Genomic DNA, 22,363 nt, shown 5'->3' with positions numbered 1-22,363 from the left:
CGGAAGTTTCAAGGAAAAATTCCTAAAATTCCACCGTGCCAAACCATTGAACAACAAACAAACCCTCGGGAAGTTGGGAATGGTTGGAATTCTCTCCCGGATGAATTTGCCCCGGAGCATGATCCCGTTTTTTCCAGCAGTTCTTTTTTTTTTTTTTTCGTTAATTTTGCTTCTTTTTCGTAGCAAATCCGTAGGAAAAATGTTTAAAAAATTAAAAAATTAAAAAAAAAAAAAAAGACTTTTTGATGGGACAGCCCCAAACGGGGGGAATTTCTGGGGAGGAATTTCCCCAAAAAAGGAGGAAAAGGAGGAAAAATCCAACAGCATTAATGGGGTTGTCCCGGATTTTTTTATTTATTCCATAATTATGTTGAGGTTTTTTATTATTTTAAGCTGTTTTTCCGTTGGTTTCTTTCTTTTTTTTTGCGTCTCAGCATCCTGGTGGGATTAAAAAGAAAAACCCAGGAATTTTCTCTCGGTTGAAATCATCAGAACTCCGGAAAAACTTTGGATTTTCCGGGAAATACTTTGATTTTTTAGCGCTTTTTAAACCGATATTTACGCTTTTGTTTTCGGGTTGATAAAACCCCTTTTTCGAGGGATTTCGAGGGATTTGAACTCTCCCCGGTGGGAATCCGGCAGGAATCCTTCGGGAAAATCGATGGAATTTGGGACGGGGAGCGTGGCTTTGTACATAGGGTGTAAAGTAGAGGGGCAAAAAAAAAAAAAAAACAAAACAAAAAAAAAAGACAAAAAATCCGAAATTTGTGCCTTTAAAATTAAATTCCGATTTCTATAAAAATCAGATTTAAGAAAGGGTTGCATATATATATTATATATATATATGATGGAATGCTAGAGAAATTTATGGATAATATACATATTTTTTTCCAGGGGTATCCCATAGCTCCGTATTTTGTTATGGAAGTTGAAAAAAAAAAAAAAAAAACACGGAAAAAAGGAAAAAAAAAAGCGAAAAATAAAAGTATTTTACCTCGAATTCAGAACGTTAAATAAAAACCTTTTAACAGAGAGGCGCCGCTGCTTTCTTTGGGGCTTTTCCCGGGGTTTGGGATTTTTGGGAAGGGATTCCCGGGATCCCGGAAATTCCCCAGTTCCCGCTGCTTCTGTCTTTGGGGTTTTTGGGTGTCACCAAACCCTCACTGTCCCCAAACCCTCAGTGTCCCCAAATCTTTGATGTCCCCAAACCCTCACTGTCCCCAAATCTGATGTCCCCAAATCCTCAGTGTCCCCAAATCTTTGATGTCCCCAAATCCTCACTGTCCCCAAATCTGATGTCCCCAAATCCTCAGTGTCCCCAAATCTTTGATGTCCCCAAATCCTCACTGTCCCCAAATCTATGCTGTCCGCATGTCCCCAAACCCTCTGTCCCCATGTCCCCAAATGTTCCATGTCCCCAAACCCTCAGTGTCCCCATGGGTGTCCCCAAATCTTTGGTGTCTCCAAATGTGCGCTGTCCCCATGTCCCCAAATCTTCCGTGTCCCGAAATCCTCAGTGTCCCCAAACCCTCCCTGTCCCCACACCCACACTGCCCCCATGGGTGTCCCCAAACCTTCCCTGTCCCCATGGGTGTCCCCAAACCCTCCCTGTCCCCATGGGTGTCCCCAAACCTTCCCTGTTCCCATGGGTGTCCCCAAACTCTCAGTGTCCCCATGGGTGTCCCCACACCCTCCCTGTCCCCATGGGTGTCCCCAAACCTTCCCTGTCCCCATGGGTGTCCCCAAACCCTCCCTGTCCCCATGGGTGTCCCCAAACCTTCCCTGTTCCCATGGGTGTCCCCACACCCACACTGTCCCTGTGTCCCCCTCCGTGTCCCCATGGGTGTCCCCAAACCCTCCCTGTCCCCAAACCCACACTGTCCCTGTGTCCCCTCCCTGTCCCCGTGTCCCCCACACCCGAGGTCTCTCTGTGTCCCCGCGGGCGCTGCCGGGCTCTGAGGGCCGGGCCGGGGATCAGAGCGGCCCCGGGGCTGTGCGGGCTGAACGAGCCCGGGGGTTGGAGCTGCCCCAGGGCCGGGGTTGGAGCTGCCCCGGGCCGGGATTGGAGCTCCGGTGCCGGGGTTGGAGCTGCCCCAGGGCCGGGGTTGGAGCTCCGGGGCCGGGGATTGGAGCTCCGGGGCCGGGGTTTGGAGCTCCGTGGCCGGGGTTGGAGCTGCCCCGGGCCGGGGTTGGAGCTGCCCCGGGCCGGGATCGGAGCGGCCCCGGGGCTGTGCGGGCTGAACGAGCCCGGGGATTGGAGCTCCGGGGCCGGGGTTGGAGCTCCGGTATCGGGATTGGAGCTCCGGGGCCGGGGTTGGAGCTCCGGGCCGGGATTGGCGCTGCCCCAGGGCCGGGGTTGGAGTTCCAGGGGCTGAACGAGCCCGGGGATTGGAGCTCCGGGCCGGGGTTTGGAGTTCCCGGACCGGGATTGGAGCTCCGGGGCCGGGGTTGGAGCTCCGGGGCCGGGATTGGCGCTCCCGGGGCTGGGCCAGGCCGGGATTGGAGCTCCCGGACCGGGATTGGAGCTCCGGGGCCGGGATTGGAGCTCCAGGGCCGGGGTTGGAGCTCCCGGGGCTGAACGAGCCCGGGGATTGGAGCTGCCCCGGCCGGGGATTGGAGCTCCGGGGCCGGGATTGGCGCTGCCCGGGGCTGAACGAGCCCGGGGATTGGAGCTCCGGGGCCGGGGATTGGAGCTGCCCCGGCCGGGGATTGGAGCTCCGGGCCGGGGTTGGATCTCCCGGCGCTGTGGGGGCCGGGCCGGCCGGGATTGGCAGCAGCCCCGGGCCGGGATTGGCGCTGCCGGGCCGGGGCTGGAGCTGCTCCCGGGGCTGGAGCTGCTCCCGGGGCTGGAGCTGCTCCCGGGGCTGGAGCTGCTCCCGGGGCTGGAGCTGCTCCCGGGGCTCTCCGCAGCCCGGCCCCCGGCGGGAGGGGCCGCGCCCCAGAGCCGGGCCGGGCCGGGCCGGCACCGAGCGCTCCGGGACAAGCACCGAGCGCTCCCGGACCGGCACCGAGCGCTCCGGGCCCGGCACCGAGCGCTCCCGGACCGGCACCGAGCGCCCCGGGACAAGCACCGAGCGCTCCGGGACCCGCACCGAGCGCTCCGGGACAAGCACCGAGCGCTCCGGGACAAGCACCGAGCGCTCCGGGCCGGGGCTCGCTCCGGGCCGGTACCGAGCGCTCCGCCGGGGCTCGCTCGGGCCGGGGCTCGCTCGGGCCGGTACCGAGCGCTCCGCCGGGGCTCGCTCGGGCCGGGGCTCGCTCGGGCCGGTACCGAGCGCTCCGGGCCGGGGCTCGCTCGGGCCGGGGCTCGCTCGGGCCGGGGCTCGCTCGGGCCCCGCGGCCGCCGGGCCGGGGATGGTGGCGGGGCCGGGGCGGCGGCGCCGGGCCCGGCCCTGAGGGAGCCGCGCCATGAGCGTGCGGCCTCCGCAGGCCCCGGACAGGTACGGCCGGGGGAACCCGGGGGAACCGGGGCTTGGGGAAACCCGGGGAACCGGGGGGTTGGGGGGAAATCGGGGGAACCCGGGGAACCGGGGCTTGGGGGGAACCCGGGGGAACCCGGGGTTTGGGGGGAATCGGGGGAACCGGGGGGAACCCGGGGTTTGGGGGGAACCCGGGGAACCGGGGCTTGGGGGGGAATCCGGGGAACCGGGGCTTGGGGGGGAATCCGGGGAACTGGGGCTTGGGGAAATCCGGGGCTTGGGGGGAAATCGGGGGAACCGGGGTTTGGGGGGGAATCCGGGGGAACCCGGGGGTTTGGGGGAACCCGGGGTTTGGGGTGAAATCCAGGGGTTTTGGGGCTGTGGGAGCGGGTGAGGGGTTTGGGGGGAAATCAGGGGGTTTGGGGGAAATCGGGGGGACCCGGGGTTTGGGGGAAATCCGGGGGTTTTGGGGTGAAATCCAGGGGTTTGGGGCTGTGGGAGCGGGTGAGGGGTTTGGGGGGAAATCAGGGGGTTTTGGGCTGAAATCCGGGGGTTTTGGGGGGAAACCTGGGGGTTTTGGGGCTCTGAGAACGGGTGAGGGGTTTGGGGTGAAATCCGGGGGTTTTGGGGCTGTGGGAGCGGGTGAGGGGTTTGGGGTGAAATCCGGGGGTTTGGGGGCAAATCCGGGGCTTTGGGGGGAAATCCGGGAGGTTTGGGGTGAAATCCAGGGGTTTGGGGGCTCTGGAAGCGGGCGCGGGGCTTTGGGGTGAAATCCTGGGATTTTGGGGCTCTGGGAGGAGGCTCCGCTGCTCCGGGAGCTGCCAGGGCGGTCCTGCGGGGAAAAGCAGCAGTTTGGGGTGAAATGCCGGGATTTGGGGTGAAATCCTGGGATTTGGGGTGGTTTGGGGTGAAATCCTGGGATGTGGGGTGGTTTGGGGTGAAATCCTGGGATGTGGGGTGGTTTGGGGTGAAATCCTGGGATTCGGGGTGAAATGTCAGGATTTGGGGTGTTTTGGGGTGAAATTCTGGGATTTGGGGGCTTAGAGGAGGGGGCTCAGCTCATCCGGGACTCCGCACTGGGTCCCTGCGGTGTTTTGGGGTGAAATGTCAGAATTTGGGGTGAAATGTCAGAATTTGGGGTGTTTTGGGGTGAAATTCTGGGATTTGGGGGCTTAGAGGAGGGGGCTCAGCTCATCCGGGACTCCGCACTGGGTCCCTGCGGTGTTTTGGGGTGAAATGTCAGAATTTGGGGTGAAATGTCAGAATTTGGGGTGAAATGTCAGGATTTGGGGTGTTTTGGGGTGAAATTCTGGGATTTTGAGGCTCTGGGAGGGGGCTCCGCTCGCCCTGTAGCCCTCACCCCATTCCTTAGGGGGAAAGACGGGAATTTGGGATAAAATTCCAGGATTTTGGGAATGGTGGGACTCAGCCCATCCCGTATTTCCATGAATCCCTCAGGGGAGCAGCGTTTTGGGATAAAACTCCCGGATTTGGGGAGTGGGGGGGAATATCCCGAACTTCCCTGATTTTTGGGATATTTCCAATATCCACCACCAGGGATTGGCTTTTTCCCAGTTTGTTTGGCTCCATTTTACACCAAATTTGGGGATTTTTTTTGGTGGGATAAACCCTTGGAAAACCCTGGAGCTTTTTCTGGGATAAATTCAGGAATTTGGCCGAGAATTCTTGGATTGGGATCTTTGCTCCAGCCACGGCATTTCCCACGTGGATTTGGGTGGGAAATGAGGGATTTGGGGGCCTGGGAGAGAGGCAGATCCCGGGAATTTCAGGGATCGTTTTCCCACCAGATCCTGGGGATTTTTCCTGCTTTTCCCAGCCCAGAGAATTCCAGGATTCCCTGGGCTGGTTCATTTGGGATTCCAGGGCCCATTCCTGGATCCTGCCCAGGTTATTCCATGGATTCCCCATCCCTGGAAGTGCCTCATCCCGGGGATTTCAGGATCCTCCCAGCTGCGAATTCTGCGGGAATGGGGAGAGGATCCCCCCGGGACAGGGAATTCCAGGAGCCGGAATTCCGGCCCAACCAGCTCTGCCACTTCCCACTTCCCCAGGAGCGGCTCCGTTAATCATTACCCCGCCGGGAATTCTTCCTGGAGAATTCCCGTGGAGAATTCCCGAAAAAACCCCGACCAACTGAAAAAAAAAACGGGAAAAACTCCCGTTTTCCCAACATTTGGGATCGCTCCGGACGGTGGCGTTCCGTTGGGATCCCCTTCCCAAAAAAGGCTTTGGGATTCCCAGCTGGAAAATCCCATGGAAATCTGGGATAAATCAGGGTTTCAAGCGGGAAAAATGGGGAAAAAACCCGTTTCCCAACATTTCTGACCCCTGGCCTCCTTCCCATCTCTTCCCACAGCAGGATTGGAATTCCCAGCTGGAAAATCCCATGGAAACCAGGGATAAACCCGGGTTTAAAGCAGGAAAAATGGGAAAATATTCCCGTGTTTCTCCGGTCTCTCCGTGGTTTTCCTGGTGTTTTTCCAGGGAGAGCAGCGGAGCCGCAGCCCCCGGCAGGGAGGGAACCAAATGTTGCAAATCCGAGGAGAAATTCCAGCGGGATCCAAACTCCCGGAATTCCTCCCAGGACTCGGCGGCCGCCCTCGGAATGTGGGAAAGCAAAAACTTTCCCTGAGATCCCGAGTTTTTTGTTAATTTGGGAATGGAAGGCCAAAGTTGTGTGGGAAAGGGGTTTGGGAATTCGGGGTTGTTCCCGTGAAATTCGGTGGCGGCTCCTCGGAGATCCCGGATTTCCTGGGGGACATTCCCAAAAAACAACCCGGGAATGAACGGCAGGGTTTGGGGTTGAGGGAAGAGCCGGGAATTGCGGCTTTGTCCTGCAGCATTCCCGATAAAAACACTCGGGAATTTTCTGGGAAGAGCCCTCCAGGTCCTCCCAGCTGCCCCTGGAATTCTGCTTTTCCTTGGAAAGCCACGGCGTGGTCAGAAAAGTCGGAAAATGGGATTTCCCCCCTTTTTTCCTGCTTTCAACCCTGGTTTATCCCAGGTTTCCGTGGGATTTTCCAGCTGGGGATTCCAAACCTGTCTCCGGAGGGAACCCGGTGGGCAGAAATGTTGGGAAAAGGGAATTTTTTCCCATTCCAAGCTTCGGTTTTTTGGGAATTTTGAATTTTTGGGACTTGGGAAGGGAGAGCGGGGCTGGGTCCTTCCGGAGGTGCCGCTGGAATGGGAATTGTGGGAATTGCCCTGGCTCGGCCGCCCCCGAGGCAATTAAGGAGCTTTAATTAAGCCGAATTAAATGACTTTTTTATAGCCTCGTTAAGCCCTGGCTGCTTCCAGAGGGGCAGGAGAAGCCTCTGGATCCCTTTGGATCCCCTGGCTGGGATTTGGGCATTCCTGGAATTGCGGTTTTGAAGGAAAAGCGTCTCGGGAATGCCGCGGATCCCGGAATTTGGGGATTTTTGGGGAAAAACAAGGGATTTTGGGTGGATACAAAGGGCTGACCTGGGCTGGGCCCTGGATAATCCCGAGGGTTAATCCCGATTTTCCTGCGGATTGGCCGGGAATGTCCAGGGCAGGGCCCAGCTCTGCGGCTGCTCATGGAAAAGGGGCTGGAAAATCCTGAGGGGCTTTTCCAGGGATTTTTTCCTTAGGGGGAGCTGATCCCGGAGAAAAGGGGGATCCAGGGGGAATTTGGGATCTGCCAGGGGAATTTGGGATCTGATCCCAGGGGGAATTTGGGATCTGATCCTGGGGGGATTTGGGATCTGATCCCGGGGGGATTTTGGGATCTGATCCCAGGGGTGTTTGGGATCTGCCAGGGGAATTTGGGATCTGATCCCAGGGGGGATTTGGGATCTGCCAGGGGAATTCGGGATCTGATCCTGGGGGGATTTGGGATCTGATCCTGGGTGGATTTGGGATCTGCCAGGGGGATTTGGGATCTGCCAGGGGGATTTGGGATTTACCAGGGGGATTTGGGATCTGATCCCAGGGGGGATTTGGGATCTGCCAGGGGGATTTGGGATCTGATCCCAGGGGGAATTTGGGATCTGCCAGGGGGATTTGGGATCTGATCCCAGGGGGAATTTGGGATCTGCCAGGGGGATTTGGGATCTGCCAGGGGGATTTGGGATTTACCAGGGGAATTCGGGATCTGATCCTGGGTGGATTTGGGATCTGATCCCAGGCAGATTTGGGATCTGATCCTGGGTGGATTTGGGATCTGCCAGGGGGATTTGGGATCTGCCAGGGGGATTTGGGATCTGCCAGGGCTCCTCTCCGGCTCTCTGGGGGTGACCGGGGGTCGTGTCCGGCGTTCCCGAATTCCCGAATTCCCGAATTCCCGAATTCCCAGGCTGAGCGGCCTCTCCTCGGCCCTGGGCGATTCCCCCTCGGAGCGAAGATCCCCCGGCCACGGCCGGCAGCCCTCGGACGCCTCGGAATCCACAGGTGGGAACTGCCCGGGAATTCCGGGAATTCCGGCACTCGGGGGCACTCGGGGTCACTCGGGGTCACTCGGGGTCACTCAGTGGTCACTCAGGGTCACTCAGTGGTCATTCAGTGGTCACTCAGGGTCACTCGGGGTCACTCAGCAGTGACTCAGGGTCACTCATTGGTCACTCAGGGTCACTCAGTGGTCACTCAGGGTCATTCAGTGGTCACTCAGGGTCACTCGGGGTCACTCGGGGTCACTCAGCAGTGACTCAGGGTCACTCATTGGTCACTCAGGTCACTCATTGGTCACTCAGTGGTCACTCAGGGGTCACTCAGGGTCACTCGGGGTCATTCAGTGGTCACTCAAGGTCACTCATTGGTCACTCAGGGTCATTCAGTGGTCACTCGGGGTCACTCAGGGTTACTCAGGGTCACTCAGTGGTCACTCAGGGTCACTCAGGGTCATTCAGTGGTCACTCAGGGGTCACTCAGGGTCACTCAGTGGTCACTCAGGTCACTCATTGGTCACTCAGGGTCACTCAAGGTCACTCATTGGTCACTCAGGGGTCACTCAGGGTCACTCAGGGTCATTCAGTGGTCACTCAGGGTCACTCAAGGTCACTCATTGGTCACTCAGGGTCATTCAGTGGTCACTCGGGGTCACTCAGGGTTACTCGGGGTCACTCGGGGTCACTCATTGGTCACTCATTGGTCACTCAGGGTCACTCAGTGGTCACTCAGGGTCACTCAGGTCACTCAGTGGTCACTCAGGGTCACTCATTGGTCACTCAGTGGTCACTCAGGGTCACTCAGGTCACTCAGGGTCACTCGGGGTCACTCACGGCCAGGATGCGGATCCAGACCTTCCGTTGGGATTTGGGGTCCCACAAGGGACAATGCAGTGACCACGAGGCCAGGGCTGGACAGTGGGTGGCCAGAGGAGCTGGAGGTCAGGGCTGGACAGTGGGTGGCCACAGGGGCTGGAGGCCAGGGCTGGACAATGGGTGGCCACAGGGGCTGGAGGCCAGGGCTGGACAATGGGTGGCCACAGGGGCTGGAGGCCAGGGCTGGACAGTGGGTGGCCACAGGGGCTGGAGGCCAGGGCTGGACAATGGGTGGCCAGAGGAGCTGGAGGTCAGGGCTGGACAGTGGGTGGCCACAGGAGCTGGTGGCCAGGGCTGGACAGTGGGTGGCCACAGGAGCTGGTGGCCACAGGAGCTGGACAGAGGGTGGCCACAGGAGCTGGTGGTCAGGGCTGGACAATGGGTGGCCACAGGAGCTGGTGGTCAGGGCTGGACAATGGGTGGCCACAGGAGCTGGTGGTCAGGGCTGGACAGTGGGTGGCCACAGGAGCTGGTGGTCAGGGCTGGACAATGGGTGGCCACAGGAGCTGGTGGTCAGGGCTGGACAATGGGTGGCCACAGGAGCTGGTGGTCAGGGCTGGACAGAGGGTGGCCAGAGGAGCTGGAGGTCAGGGCTGGACAGTGGGTGGCCACAGGGGCTGGAGGTCAGGGCTGGACAATGGGTGGCCACAGGAGCTGGTGGCCACAGGAGCTGGTGGTCAGGGCTGGACAATGGGTGGCCACAGGAGCTGGAGGCCACAGGAGCTGGAGGTCAGGGCTGGACAGAGGGTGGCCAGAGGAGCTGGTGGCCAGGGCTGGACAATGGGTGGCCACAGGAGCTGGAGGTCACAGGAGCTGGAGGTCAGGGCTGGACAGTGGGTGGCCACAGGAGCTGGTGGCCAGGGCTGGACAGTGACCCCAAGGCCTTGCAGGCCCCGGTACCGGGGGTTCCTCAGGGCCAAAGCCGGACTGCAGAGCCTCATTCCTCACCTTGCTCCTGTCCCTCTGTCCCCTGTCCGTGTGTCCGTGTCCCGTGTCCGTGTCCCGTGTCCGTGTGTCCGTGTCCGTGTGCGCAGGGCTGGTGCAGCGCTGCGTGATCATCCAGCGGGACCAGCATGGCTTCGGCTTCACCGTCAGCGGCGACCGCGTCGTGCTCGTGCAGTCCGTGCGGCCAGGTGGGCGCCGCCGGACACGGGGACGGACAGACGGACACGGGGATGGACGGACGGACACGGGGATGGACACGGGGACGGACAGACGGACACAGGGACGGACAGACGGACACGGGGATGGACACGGGGACGGACAGACGGACACGGGAATGGACACGGGGATGGACACGGGGATGGACAGACGGACACGGGGATGGACAGACGGACACGGGGATGGACAGGGGGATGGACATGGGGATGGACAGACGGACACGGGGATGGACAGACGGACACGGGGATGGACGGACAGACACGGGGATGGACAGGGGGATGGACATGGGGATGGACAGACGGACACGGGGATGGGCACGGGGATGGGCACGGGGATGGACAGACGGACACGGGGATGGACACGGGGATGGACATGGGGATGGACACGGGGATGGACACAGGGATGGACAGACGGACACGGGGGGGACACGGGGATGGACGGACGGACACAGGGATGGACACGGGGATAGACAGTGGGATGGACAGACGGACATGGGGATGGACACGGGGATGGACAGACGGACACGGGAATGGACACGGGGATGGACACGGGGATGGACAGACGGACACGGGAATGGACACAGGGATGGACAGACGGACACGGGGATGGACACGGGGATGGACACAGGGATGGACAGACGGACACGGGGATGGACACGGGGACGGACACGGGGATGGACAGACAGACACGGGGATGGACACGGGGATGGACATGGGGATGGACAGGGGGATGGACACGGGGATGGACACAGGGATGGACAGACGGACACGGGGATGGACACGGGGATGGACACGGGGATGGACAAACGGACACGGGGATGGACACAGGGATGGACAGACGGACACGAGGATGGACAGACGGACACGGGGATGGACAGACGGACACGAGGATGGACAGACGGACACGGGGCTGGACACAGGGATGGACACAGGGATGGACAGACAGACACGGGTTGGACATGGGGATGGCCAGACAATGCCCAGGGGTGCCCTCATCCATCCCCAGCCTCAGCTTGGGGGAGAAAATGGGGGAAAAAGGAGGAAAATGGGGGAGAAAATGGAGAAAAATGGCGGGAAAACAAAGGAGAAAATGGCGGGAAAACGGGGGAGAAAATGGCGGGAAATTGGAAAAATGGAGAGAATGAGGGAAAAACGGGCAGAAAATGAGGGGGAGGTGGAGGGAAAACAGAAAAAATGGGGGAAATGTGGGAAATTGTGGGGAAAACCGCAGGAAAATTCAGAAAATGGGCAAGTGTGGGGAAAACGTGGGAAAACTGGGGGAAACGACAGGAAAAAGGCGGGAAAATAGAGAAAATGTGGGAAAATGAGGGAAAATGTGGGAGAAATGGGGTTTTTCTTGGGAAGTGCTCCGGGTTTGGGGGTTTTGCTTTGGGATTGGCAGGGATGGGGATGAGGGGGCGGCGGGTCCCTGTGGAATATTCCGGAGGAAATGTGGGAAAATGGTGGGGAAATAGAGAAAATGAGGGAAAAGCATGGGGAAATGTGGGAAAATGGCGGGAAAATAGAGAAAATGTGGGAAAATGAGGGAAAACGTGGGAGAAATGGGGTTTTCCTTGGGAAGTGCTCCGGGTTTGGGGGTTTTGCTTTGGGATTGGCAGGGATGGAGCCGAGGGAGTGGGGGGTCCCTGTGGAATATTCCGGAGGAAATGTGGGAAAATGTCGGGGAAATAGAGAAAATGTGGGAAAATGATGGAAAAGCGTGGGGAAAATGTGGGAAAAGCGTGGGGAAAATGTGGGAAAATGGCGGGAAAATAGAGAAAATGTGGAAAAATGTAAGGGAAATGTGGGAGAAATGGGGTTTTCCTTGGGAAGTGCTCCGGGTTTGGGGGTTTTGCTTTGGGATTGGCAGGGATGGGGCCGAGGGAGTGGGGGGTCCCTGTGGAATATTCCGGAGGGAATGTGGGAAAATGGTGAGGAAATAGAGAAAATGTAGGAAAATGAGGGAAAAGCGTGGGGAAAATGAGGGAAAAGCGTGGGGAAAATGTGGGAAAATGGCGGGAAAATAGAGAAAATGTGGGAAAATGAGGGAAAATGTGGGAGAAACGGGGTTTTCCTTGGGAAGTGCTCCGGGTTTGGGGGTTTTGCTTTGGGATTGGCAGGGATGGGGCCGAGGGGGCGGCGGTCCCTGTGGAATATTCCGGAGGAAATGTGGGAAAATGGTGGGGAAATAGAGAAAATGTGGGAAAATGAGGGAAAAGCATGGGGAAAATGAGGGAAAATGGCGCAAAAATAGAGAAAATGTGGGAAAATTAGGGGAAATGTGGGAGAAATGGGGTTTTCCTTGGGAAGTGCTCCGGGTTTGGGGGTTTTGCTTTGGGATTGGCAGGGATGGAGCTGAGGGAGTGGGGGGGTCCTTGTGGAATATTCCGGAGGAAATGTGGGAAAATGGTGGGGAAATAGAGAAAATTTGGGAAAACGAGGGAAAAGCGTGGGGGAAATGAGGGAAAATGGCGGGAAAATAGAGAAAATGTGGGAAAATGAGGGAAAAGCGTGGGGAAAATGAGGGAAAAGCATGGGGAAAATGGTGGGGAAATAGAGAAAATGTGGGAAAATGAGGGAAATGTGGGAGAAATGGGGTTTTCCTTGAGAAGTGCTCCGGGTTTGGGGGTTTTGCTTTGGGATTGGCAGGGATGGGGCCAAGGGAGTGGGGGGGTCCTTGTGGAATATTCCAGAGGAAATGTGGGAAAATGGTGGGGAAATAGAGAAAATGTGGGAAAATGAGGGAAAAGCGTGGGGAAAATGAGGGAAAAGTGTGGGGAAAATGGCGGGAAAATAGAGAAAATGTGGGAAAATGAGGGAAAATGTGGGAGAAATGGGGTTTTCCTTGGGAAGTGCTCCGGGTTTGGGGGTTTTGCTTTGGGATTGGCAGGGATGGGGCCGAGGGGGCGGCGGTCCCTGTGGAATATTCCGGAGGAAATGTGGGAAAATGGTGGGGAAATAGAGAAAATGTGGGAAAATGAGGGAAAAGCGTGGGGAAAATGAGGGAAAATGGCGGGAAAATAGAGAAAATTTGGGAAAATGAGGGAAAAGCGTGGGGAAAATGAGGGAAAATGGCGGGAAAATAGAGAAAATTTGGGAAAATGAGGGAAAAGCATGGGGAAATGTGGGAGAAATGGGGTTTTCCTTGGGAAGTGCTCCGGGTTTGGGGGTTTTGCTTTGGGATTGGCAGGGATGGGGCCGAGGGGGCGGCGGTCCCTGTGGAATATTCCAGAGGAAATGTGGGATGTGCTCCTGACCCCTGCCCGTGTCCAGGTGGGGCTGCCATGAGGGCCGGGCTGCAGGAGGGCGACCGGATCCTCAAGGTGCGCGTTCCCGACTCCCGCGTTCCCGGCGGCCTCCCCGCGTTCCCGGGGAAAATTCCCGTTTCCCGGCCCTTGCCCAGCCCTGTCCCGGCTCTTCCAGGTGAACGGGACCATGGTGGCCAACAGCTCCCACCTGGAGGTGGTGAAGTTGATCAAGTGTGAGTTTGGGCTGGAATTCTGGGAATTCTCGTCCCGTTCCGTGGGGAAAGGCGGGGCTGTGGGAAGGGGAGAGGGTTTTCCATCCTTTGGGAATTTGGGGGGAGCCTGGAGGTGTTTCCAGCCCCTTTTTCCCCGCGTTTTTTTAATCCTTCTTGTCCCTCATCCCAAATTCTCCCTGGAAATGCTTCCCACTCCCAGTTCTCCTGGAAATATTTTCCTGGAAATTCTCCCTGGAAATCCTTCTCGCCTCTTTTCCCAAGTTTTTCCTGGGAATCTTTCTCACCCCCTTTACCCCAGGTATTTCCTGGAAATCCTTTTCCCCCCATTTTCCTGGAGATCCTTCTCACTCCCTTTTCCAAGCTGATTTTTGGAATCCCCCTCATCACCCCAAATTTTTCCAGGAAATCCTTCTCCTGGAATTTTTTGCCTGGAATTTCTTCCTGTGTCAGTTTTCCCTGCGAGCCCCGCTCCCAGCCCCTTTATCCCAGACTTTTCCTGGAATTCCTGCTGACGTTCCCGTGTCCCGTTCTGTTTCCAGCCGGCGCCTACGTGGCCCTGACCCTGCTGGGATCCGCGCCCGGACCCGCGGGAATTCCGGGATCCCAGCCGGAGCCGGAGCCCTCGGGGTGTCCCCAGGGGCCCCCCCAGCTCATCACGGAGCCCAGGCCCCTCCAGGTGAGCCCCGCAATTCCAGAGGGAGCCCAGAATTCCGGAGGGAGCCCGGAATTCCAGAGGGAGCCCGGAATTCCGGAGGGAGCCCAGAATTCCAGAGGGAGCCCGGAATTCCCTCAAGTGACCCCAAAACTCCCCCAGGAGATCCCGGGATTCCCTGAGCGGATCCCAACCCCCTCATACCCGTTCCCATTGCCATCCCATTCCCATTATTCCCATTATTCCCATTATTCCCATTATTCTTGTTCCTGTTCCTGTTCACATTCCCATTATCCCATTCCCACTATACCCATTAATTCCACCCTTCCCCCCATTCCTGTTATTCCCATTATCCCGTTATCCTATTATTCCCATTATCCCACCATTCCTGTTATTCCCATTATCCCATTATCCTGTTATTCCCATTATTCCACCATTCCTGTTATTCCCATTATCCCGTTATCCCATCATTCCCGTTTCATCCCCCCATTCCCATTGTCATTCCCGCCGTCATTCCCGTCGTTCCCGCCGTTATTCCCGTCGTTCCCGCTGTCATTCCCGTCATTCCCGCCGCATTCCCGCCGTCATTCCCGTTAATCCCGTTGTTCCCGCTGTCATTCCCGTCATTCCTGTTATTCCCGCTGTCATTCCCGCTGTCATTCCCGCTGTTATTCCCGCTGTTATTCCTGCTGCCATTCCCGTCATTCCCGCTGTCATTCCTGCTGTCATTCCTGCTGTCATTCCCGCCGTCATTCCCGTTATTCCCGCCGTCATTCCCGTTATTCCCGCCGTCATTCCCACCGTCATTCCCGCTGTCATTCCCGCTGTTCCTGTCGTCATTCCCGTCATTCCCGCCGTCATTCCCGTCATTCCTGCCGTCATTCCCATTGTCATTCCCGTTATTCTTGCTGTCATTCCTGCTGTCATTCCCATTGTCATTCCCGTCATTCCCATTGTCATTCCCGTTATTCCCGCTGTCATTCCCGCTGTTCCTGTCGTCATTCCCGTCATTCCCACCGTTCCCGCTGTCATTCCCGCTGTCATTCCCATTGTCATTCCCGTCATTCCCATTATTCCCGCTGTCATTCCCATTGTCATTCCCGTTATTCTTGCTGTCATTCCTGCTGTCATTCCCACTGTCATTCCCGTTATTCCCGCTGTCATTCCCATTGTCATTCCCGTCATTCCCGCTGTCATTCCTGCTGTCATTCCCATTGTCATTCCCGTCATTCCCGCTGTCATTCCCGTTATTCCCGCTGTCATTCCCGCCGTCATTCCCGCTGTCATTCCCACCATCATTCCCGTTATTCCCGCCGTCATTCCCGCCGTCATTCCCATCATTCCCACCGTCATTCCCGTTATTCCCGCCATCATTCCCATTGTCATTCCCGCCGTTCCCGCAGGACCCGGAGGTGCGGAGGCACGCGGCGCAGATCCTGCGGAAGATGCTGCGCCAGGCCGAGGCCGAGCTCCAGGTGCCGCCTCGCTTTCCCTCTTCCCGCTCCTCTGGCGCCTTCTGGGGAATTCCCTGGGAATGTCCTGGGGGTTTTCACTTTTTTTGGGATTTCCTGGGGTGTTTTTTCTGGGATTTCCTGGTGGTTGTTTATTTGCTTCTGGGGATTTCCGGGTGACTGTTGTGTGTCATTCCCGTGTTCCCTGGATTTCCCAGTGAGTGTCCTGTCCCATTTTCCGTGTTTTTTGTTGTTTCCCGGGTTTCCCGGTGACTCTTTCCGGGTTTCCCGGTGACTGTTGTGTGTCATTCCCGGGTTTCCCGGTGACTGTTGTGTGTCATTCCCGGGTTTCCCGGTGACTGTTGTGTGTCATTCCCGGGTTTCCCGGTGACTCTTCCCGGGTTTCCCTGTTGTGCCTCATTCCTGCCTTTCCTGCTGACTGCTGTGTCTGATTCCCGTGTTTTCCCGGATTTCCCGGTGCCCGTTCCGTGTCCCATTCCCGAATTCCTGGTTCCCTCTGTCCCATTCCCACATTCCCGGTGCCCATTCCCGTGTCCCATTCCCGGTTCCCGTCTCTCATTCCCATGTCCCATTCCCGCATTCCCGGTGCCCGTTCCATGTCCCATTCCCACATTCCCGGTGCCCATTCCCGGTGCCCATTCCCGAATTCCCGGTGCCCGTTCTGTGTCCCATTCCCACATTCCCGGTGCCCGTTCCCGTATCCCATTCCCTTATCCCATTCCCACATTCCCGGTGCCCATTCCCGGTGCCCATTCCCGGTGCCCATTCCCGAATTCCCGGTGCCCATTCCCGGTGCCCATTCCCGTGTCCCATTCCCGAATTCCCGGTTCCCTCTGTCCCATTCCCGGTTCCCGGTGCCCATTCCCTTATCCCATTCCCACATTCCCGGTGCCCATTCCCGGTGCCCATTCCCGGTTCCCGGTGCCCATTCCCGGTGCCCATTCCCAATTCCCGGTGCCCATTCCCGTGTCCCATTCCCGTATCCCATTCCCACATTCCCGGTGCCCATTCCCGTATCCCATTCCCACATTCCCGGTGCCCATTCCCGGTGCCCATTCCCGGTTCCCGGTGCCCATTCCCGGTGCCCATTCCCGGTTCCCGGTGCCCGCAGCGCTGCCAGGCGGGCGCGGCGGGGCAGGAGCAGCTGGAGGCGGCGCGGCGGCGCCTGGGGCAGCTGCAGCTCAAGGTGCTGCAGGAGGTACGGGGAACCGGGAATACCGGGAATTCCGGGAATACCGGGAACGCCGGGAACGCCGGGAACACTGGGAATACCGGGAATGCCGGGAGTGGGCCGGGAATGTGTGTGGGAATAGGCCAGGAATGCTGGGAGTGGGCTGGGAATTCCAGGAGTGGGTACGGGAATGGGTACGGGAATGGATCTGGGAATGCTGGGAATGGATACGGGAATTCTGGGAGTGGGTACGGGAATGGGTCTGGGAATTCAGGAGATGGATATGGGAATTCTGGGAGTGGGTGTGGGAATTCTGGGAGTGGGTCTGGGAATTCCGGGACTGGGTACGGGAATGGGTACAGGAATGGATCTGGGAATGCTGGGAATGGATACGGGAATTCTGGGAGTGGGAATACGGGAATGGGCTGGGAATTCTAGGAATGGGTACGGGAATGGGCCGGGAATGGGCCAGGAATGCTGGGAATGGGCTGGGAATTCCGGGAGTGGGAACGGGAATGGGTGTGGGAATTCAGGAGATGGATATGAGAATTCTGGGAGTGGGTGTGGGAATTCCAGGAGTGGGTCTGGGAATTCCGGGAGTGGGTGTGGGAATTCCGGGAGTGGCTCTGGGAATTTTCCCATCGCTGCCTTTCCGGGAGCTCCCGGAATTGCCCATTCCTGCATTGGGAATTCCCGGAGCTCCCCTTTCCTGCCTTTCCCACCTGCGCGTTTCCCGGGAATTCCCCATTCCCGCCGTTCCCATTCCCAGGATTTGGGGTCCCGGCCCCTGGAAGGGGAATTCCTGCGGAGCCTGGCGGGGTCCCCGCAGCTCCCGGGGCGATTCCCCCGGGATTCCCGGGATTCCCGGGATTCCCGGGATGGGGACCCGGGGCTGGAATCCGGCCCCGAGCGGCTCCCGGCCCTGGCAGAGGTGAGGCGGAAATCCGGGAAAAATCCGGGAAAAATCCTGGAAAAGAGGGAGGAACTGCAGGGAAAATCTGGGGAAATTCTGGGAACAACTGGGAAGTGACAGGGGAAATTCGGGAAAAGGTGGGGGGTGAAAATCCCAAGGAAACTTCGGGAAAGTTCCAGGTAAGGTTTGGGGAAATGGGGGAAAACTCAGGGAAAAGAAGGAGAAATAATTCCAGGAAAAATGTGGGAGAGGGGATGAAAATTCTGGGAAAAACTCCATGAAAAGTTTGGGAAAAGTGGGGGGGAAATTCCAGGAGAGGGAGAAACTCCCCCCGGAATTTGGGATCCCCCAGAATTCCCGGCTCTTTTTCCTTCTCTGGGCGTTTTCCCTGGGAATTCTGAGGGAATTTGGGATTCCCGCCTGCCCTGGGGGGTTTTTGGGGGTCCTGATCCCGAAATTTCTCTCCCCAGGTATCCCGGAATTCCGGCTTTTCCCAGCCCGGCAGCCCCCGGAGCTCCCCCGTGCTCGGCCTCGCCACAGATCCGGTGGGGCTGGAAAATCCCGGGAGAATCCCAGGAAATCCCGGGAATCCCCACGGGGACCCCCCAGAGCCCTTCCCCGGAGCGTGATCCCGGTTTTTTTTTTTGGGATAGGGATCGGGGAGGCCCCAAATCATCGGCCCCGAGGAGGATTGTGACCCCGGGAGCGGCAGCACCGAGGTGGGAATCCCGGGAAAAGTGGGAATTCCGGGGGGTCTGGGAATTCCGGGGGGTCTGGGAATTCCGGGGGGAATTTGGGAATTCCGGGGGGATTTCTGAGGGGATTTCGGGATTTCTGAGGGGATTTCGGGATTTCTGAGGGGATTTCGGGGATTTCTGAGGGGATTTCGGGATTTCTGAGGGGATTTCGGGATTTCTGAGGGGATTTCGGGGATTTCTGAGGGGATTTCGGGGATTTCTGAGGGGATTTCGGGAATTTCTGAAGGGAATTTCGGGATTTCTGAGGGGATTTCGGGATTTCTGAGGGGATTTCGGGGATTTCTGAGGGGATTTCGGGGATTTCTGAAGGGAATTTCGGGATTTCTGAAGGGGATTTCGGGATTTCTGAGGGGATTTCGGGATTTCTGAAGGGGATTTCGGGATTTCTGAGGGGATTTCGGGATTTCTGAGGGGATTTCGGGATTTCTGAGGGGATTTCTGGGATTTTGGGGATTCCGGGGGGATTTCTGAGGGGATTTCGGGAATTTCTGAGGGGATTTCGGGGATTTCTGAGGGGATTTCGCGGATTTCTGAGGGGATTTCGGGGATTTCTGAGGGGATTTCGGGAATTTCTGAGGGGATTTCGGGATTTCTGAGGGGATTTCGGGATTTCTGAGAGGATTTCGGGATTTCTGAGGGGATTTCGGGGATTTCTGAGGGGATTTCGGGATTTCTGAGGGGATTTCGGGATTTCTAAGGGGATTTCGGGAATTTCTAAGGGGATTTTGGGGATTTTGGGGATTCCGGGTGGGATTTTTGGGATCCCAGCACAGCCGCCACTTTTCCCTCTCCGTGTTCCCAGATCGACTCCGTGTTCCAGGATTTGGGAATTCTCAAATCCCGCCCGGCCCATTTGGGAGTTTTCCTGAGGTTCCTCTTCTCCCAGGCCGACCCCACTCCTCTGGTGAGCAATTCCCAAAATTCCCGGGATTTTCTCCATCCTGGGATCCCATTCCCAAGCCCTGGCGCCTCCCAGGGTGTTCCCAGGGGTCCGGATGGAGGCGAATTCCCGGGAATTCCTCAGCATTCCCGGAATTCCCGCTTTTCCCGCAGCTGTTCCACCTGTGCTCCGAGGTTTGCTGCCAGCAGAGCAATTCCAGGGATTCCCGAGCCCTGGGAAGACACATCTGGAACATCTTCCTGGACAGGAGCGCGGTCAGCAAATTCCCGGGATTTCCCCGCAATTCCTGGGATTTTTGGGGGATTTAAAGAGATTTTGGGAGGATTTCCCAGGATTTTGGGATGGATTTCCCAGGATTTTGGGATGGATTTCCCAGGATTTGGGATGGATTTCACGGGATTTTTGGGATGGATTTTCCAGGATTTTGGGATGGATTTCCCAGGATTTGGGATGGATTTCCCAGGATTTTGGGATGGATTTCCCAGGATTTTGGGATGGATTTCACGGGATTTTTGGGATGGATTTCTGGGATTTTGGGATGGATTCCCCAGGATTTTTGGGATGGATTTCTGGGATTTTTGGGATGGATTTCACGGGATTTTTGGGATGGATTTCTGGGATTTTGGGATGGGATTTTGGGATGGATTCCCCAGGATTTTTGGGATGGATTTTTGGGATGGATTTCCCAGGATTTGGGATGGATTTCCCAGGATTTTTGGGATGGATTTCACGGGATTTTTGGGATGGATTTTTGGGATTTTGGGATGGATTTTGGGATGGATTCCCCAGGATTTTTGGGATGGATTTCTGGGATTTTTGGGATGGATTTCCCGGGTTTTTGGGATGGATTTCTGGGATTTTGGGATGGGATTTTGGGATGGATTCCCCAGGATTTTTGGGATGGATTTCCCGGGTTTTTGGGATGGATTTCCCGGGTTTTTGGGATGGATTTTGGGATGGATTCCCCGGGATTTTTGGGATGGATTTCTGGGATTTTTGGGATGGATTTCCCGGGTTTTTGGGATGGGATTTTGGGATGGATTCCCCGGGATTTTTGGGATGGATTTCCCGGGTTTTTGCGATGGATTTCCCGGGTTTTTGGGATGGATTTCTGGGATTTTGGGATGCTTTCCCCTCTTTTCCAGCCCCTGCGGGTGAAGGTGCCGGAGCAGCTCCTGGCCGAGATCGGTGAGTTCGGAATTCCGGGAATTTCCCCTGGGAAAAGGAGCCCAGGGCCGGGTTCGGGAATCCCAAACTTTTCCCGGAGCCCAGGAAAGTTGGGAATGAGAGAGGAGCACCCGGAGCATTCCCAAAACCTGGAGAATTCCCAAAAGAACTCCAATTGGGATCCCAGAATTCCCAGACTTTTCCTGGAATCCCAGGACACCGGGAGAGGTTTGGGGCTGAGCCCCGGGAATTCCCGAATTCCCGAATTCCCGGATTTCCCCATTCCCAGAGCTCCGCCTGCGGAACGGCGACGAGCTGCAGCCGGCGCTGCTGGAGGCGCAGGAATTCGTCATCCCGGAAATCCAGGAGCAGCTCCAGGACTACAGGTGGGAAAACCCGGGAAAAATCCCAGGAAAATCCCAGGAAAACTCTGGGAAAAGCCCAGGAAAAATCCCAGGAAAAATCCTGGAAAAAATCCCAGGAAAACTCTGGGAAAAGCCCAGAAAATCCCAGGAAAATCCCAGGAAAACTCTGGGAAAACCCCAGAAAATCCCAGGAAAAATCCTGGAAAAAATCCCAGGAAAACTCTGGGAAAACCCCAGGAAAATCCCAGGAAAAGTCCTGGAAAAAATCCCAGGAAAACTCTGGGAAAATCCCAGGAAAAATCCTGGAAAAAATCCCAGGAAAACATCCCAGGAAAACTCTGGGAAAACCCCAGAAAATCCCAGGGAAAATACTGGAAAAAATCCCAGGAAAACTCTGGGAAAACCCCAGGAAAAATCCCGGAAAAAATCCTGGAAAAAATCCCAGGAAAACTCTGGGAAAACCCCGGGAAAAATCCCAGGAAAAATCCTGGAAAAAATCCCAGGAAAACTCCCAAATTTTGGGAATTTTGGGACTTTTTGGGTGCTGCTAATCCAGTTTTTTTTTTTTGCTTTTCCCAGAGAAGCATGTGGCAGACCTGGCATTTTGGAAATTTTGGGAATTTTGGGACTTTGGGAGATTTTTGGGATCTCCCCATTCCCGTTTTTTTGGCATTTCCCGGCAGGGCCAAGCAGCAAATCCTGCATTTTGGGAATTTCGGGAATTTTGGGAATTTTTGGGCGCTGCCATTCCCGGTTTTTTGGCATTTCCCAGGGCCAAGCGCACGCTGGGGCTGGGCGGGCTCTACGGGGAGAACGAGCTGCAGCAGCTGGAGCAGCTGGAACAGCTGGAAAAACACCTGGAAAAACACCTGGAAAAACACCTGGAAAAGGCTCCGGAGCCGCGGGAATCCCGGGAATCCCGGGAATGTCGGGAATCCCGGGAATGCCGGGAACGGGCGGCGGCCGAGCGGCAGCTGGGGCACCTCGGGGACATCCTGTGAGTGTGGAGCAGCCGGAATTCCCGGGGATTTGGGAATTCTGGGATTTGGGAATTCCCGGGGATTTGGGAATTCTGGTGGGATTTGGGAATTCCGGTGGGATTTGGGAATTCCGGTGGGATTTGGGAATTCAGGTGGGATTTGGGAATTCTGGGTGGGATTTGGGAATTCCGGTGGGATTTAGGAATTCCCGGGGGATTTGGGAATTCCGGTGGGATTTGGGAATTCCTGGGGGATTTGGGAATTCCGGTGGGATTTGGGAATTCCGGTGGGATTTGGGAATTCCCGGGGGATTTGGGAATTCCGGTGGGATTTGGGAATTCCGGTGGGATTTGGGAATTCCCGGGGGATTTGGGAATTCCGGTGGGATTTGGGAATTCCGGGGGGATTTGGGAATTCCCGGTGGGATTTGGGAATTCCGGTGGGATTTGGGAATTCCGGTGGGATTTGGGAATTCCCGGGGGATTTGGGAATTCCGGTGGGATTTGGGAATTCCCGGGGGATTTGGGAATTCCGGATGGGATTTGGGAATTCCGGTGGGATTTGGGAATTCCGGTGGGATTTGGGAATTCAGGTGGGATTTGGGAATTCAGGTGGGATTTGGGA

The 22,363-nt window shown here is 56.8% G+C and overlaps 1 protein-coding gene across 1 annotated transcript in view; it reads left to right on the top strand.

Moving 5' to 3' along the window:
* Window positions 1–3,371: 3,371 nt before the first annotated feature.
* The window catches only part of LOC110476882 (rho guanine nucleotide exchange factor 11), a gene marked incomplete at its 3' end in the record, with an annotated part of 45,718 nt that continues 26,726 nt past the window's right edge, over window positions 3,372–22,363 (top strand). The window contains exons 1-16 of the mRNA XM_077790560.1: window positions 3,372–3,440; window positions 7,756–7,850; window positions 9,754–9,852; window positions 13,153–13,202; window positions 13,303–13,360; window positions 13,900–14,036; window positions 15,416–15,487; window positions 16,596–16,682; window positions 17,425–17,586; window positions 18,039–18,113; window positions 18,222–18,287; window positions 19,129–19,230; window positions 19,380–19,481; window positions 20,373–20,415; window positions 20,684–20,780; window positions 21,532–21,756. Of these exons, the coding sequence (XP_077646686.1) occupies window positions 3,409–3,440; window positions 7,756–7,850; window positions 9,754–9,852; window positions 13,153–13,202; window positions 13,303–13,360; window positions 13,900–14,036; window positions 15,416–15,487; window positions 16,596–16,682; window positions 17,425–17,586; window positions 18,039–18,113; window positions 18,222–18,287; window positions 19,129–19,230; window positions 19,380–19,481; window positions 20,373–20,415; window positions 20,684–20,780; window positions 21,532–21,756 (1,502 nt within the window). The remainder of the gene's footprint in view (window positions 3,441–7,755; window positions 7,851–9,753; window positions 9,853–13,152; window positions 13,203–13,302; window positions 13,361–13,899; window positions 14,037–15,415; window positions 15,488–16,595; window positions 16,683–17,424; window positions 17,587–18,038; window positions 18,114–18,221; window positions 18,288–19,128; window positions 19,231–19,379; window positions 19,482–20,372; window positions 20,416–20,683; window positions 20,781–21,531; window positions 21,757–22,363) is intronic.

The sequence above is a fragment of the Lonchura striata genome, unplaced genomic scaffold, assembly GCF_046129695.1.
Source record: "Lonchura striata isolate bLonStr1 unplaced genomic scaffold, bLonStr1.mat Scaffold_106, whole genome shotgun sequence".
In the NCBI taxonomy this organism is placed as follows: Eukaryota; Metazoa; Chordata; class Aves; order Passeriformes; family Estrildidae; genus Lonchura; species Lonchura striata.
This window is presented reverse-complemented; position numbering and strand designations above follow the sequence as displayed.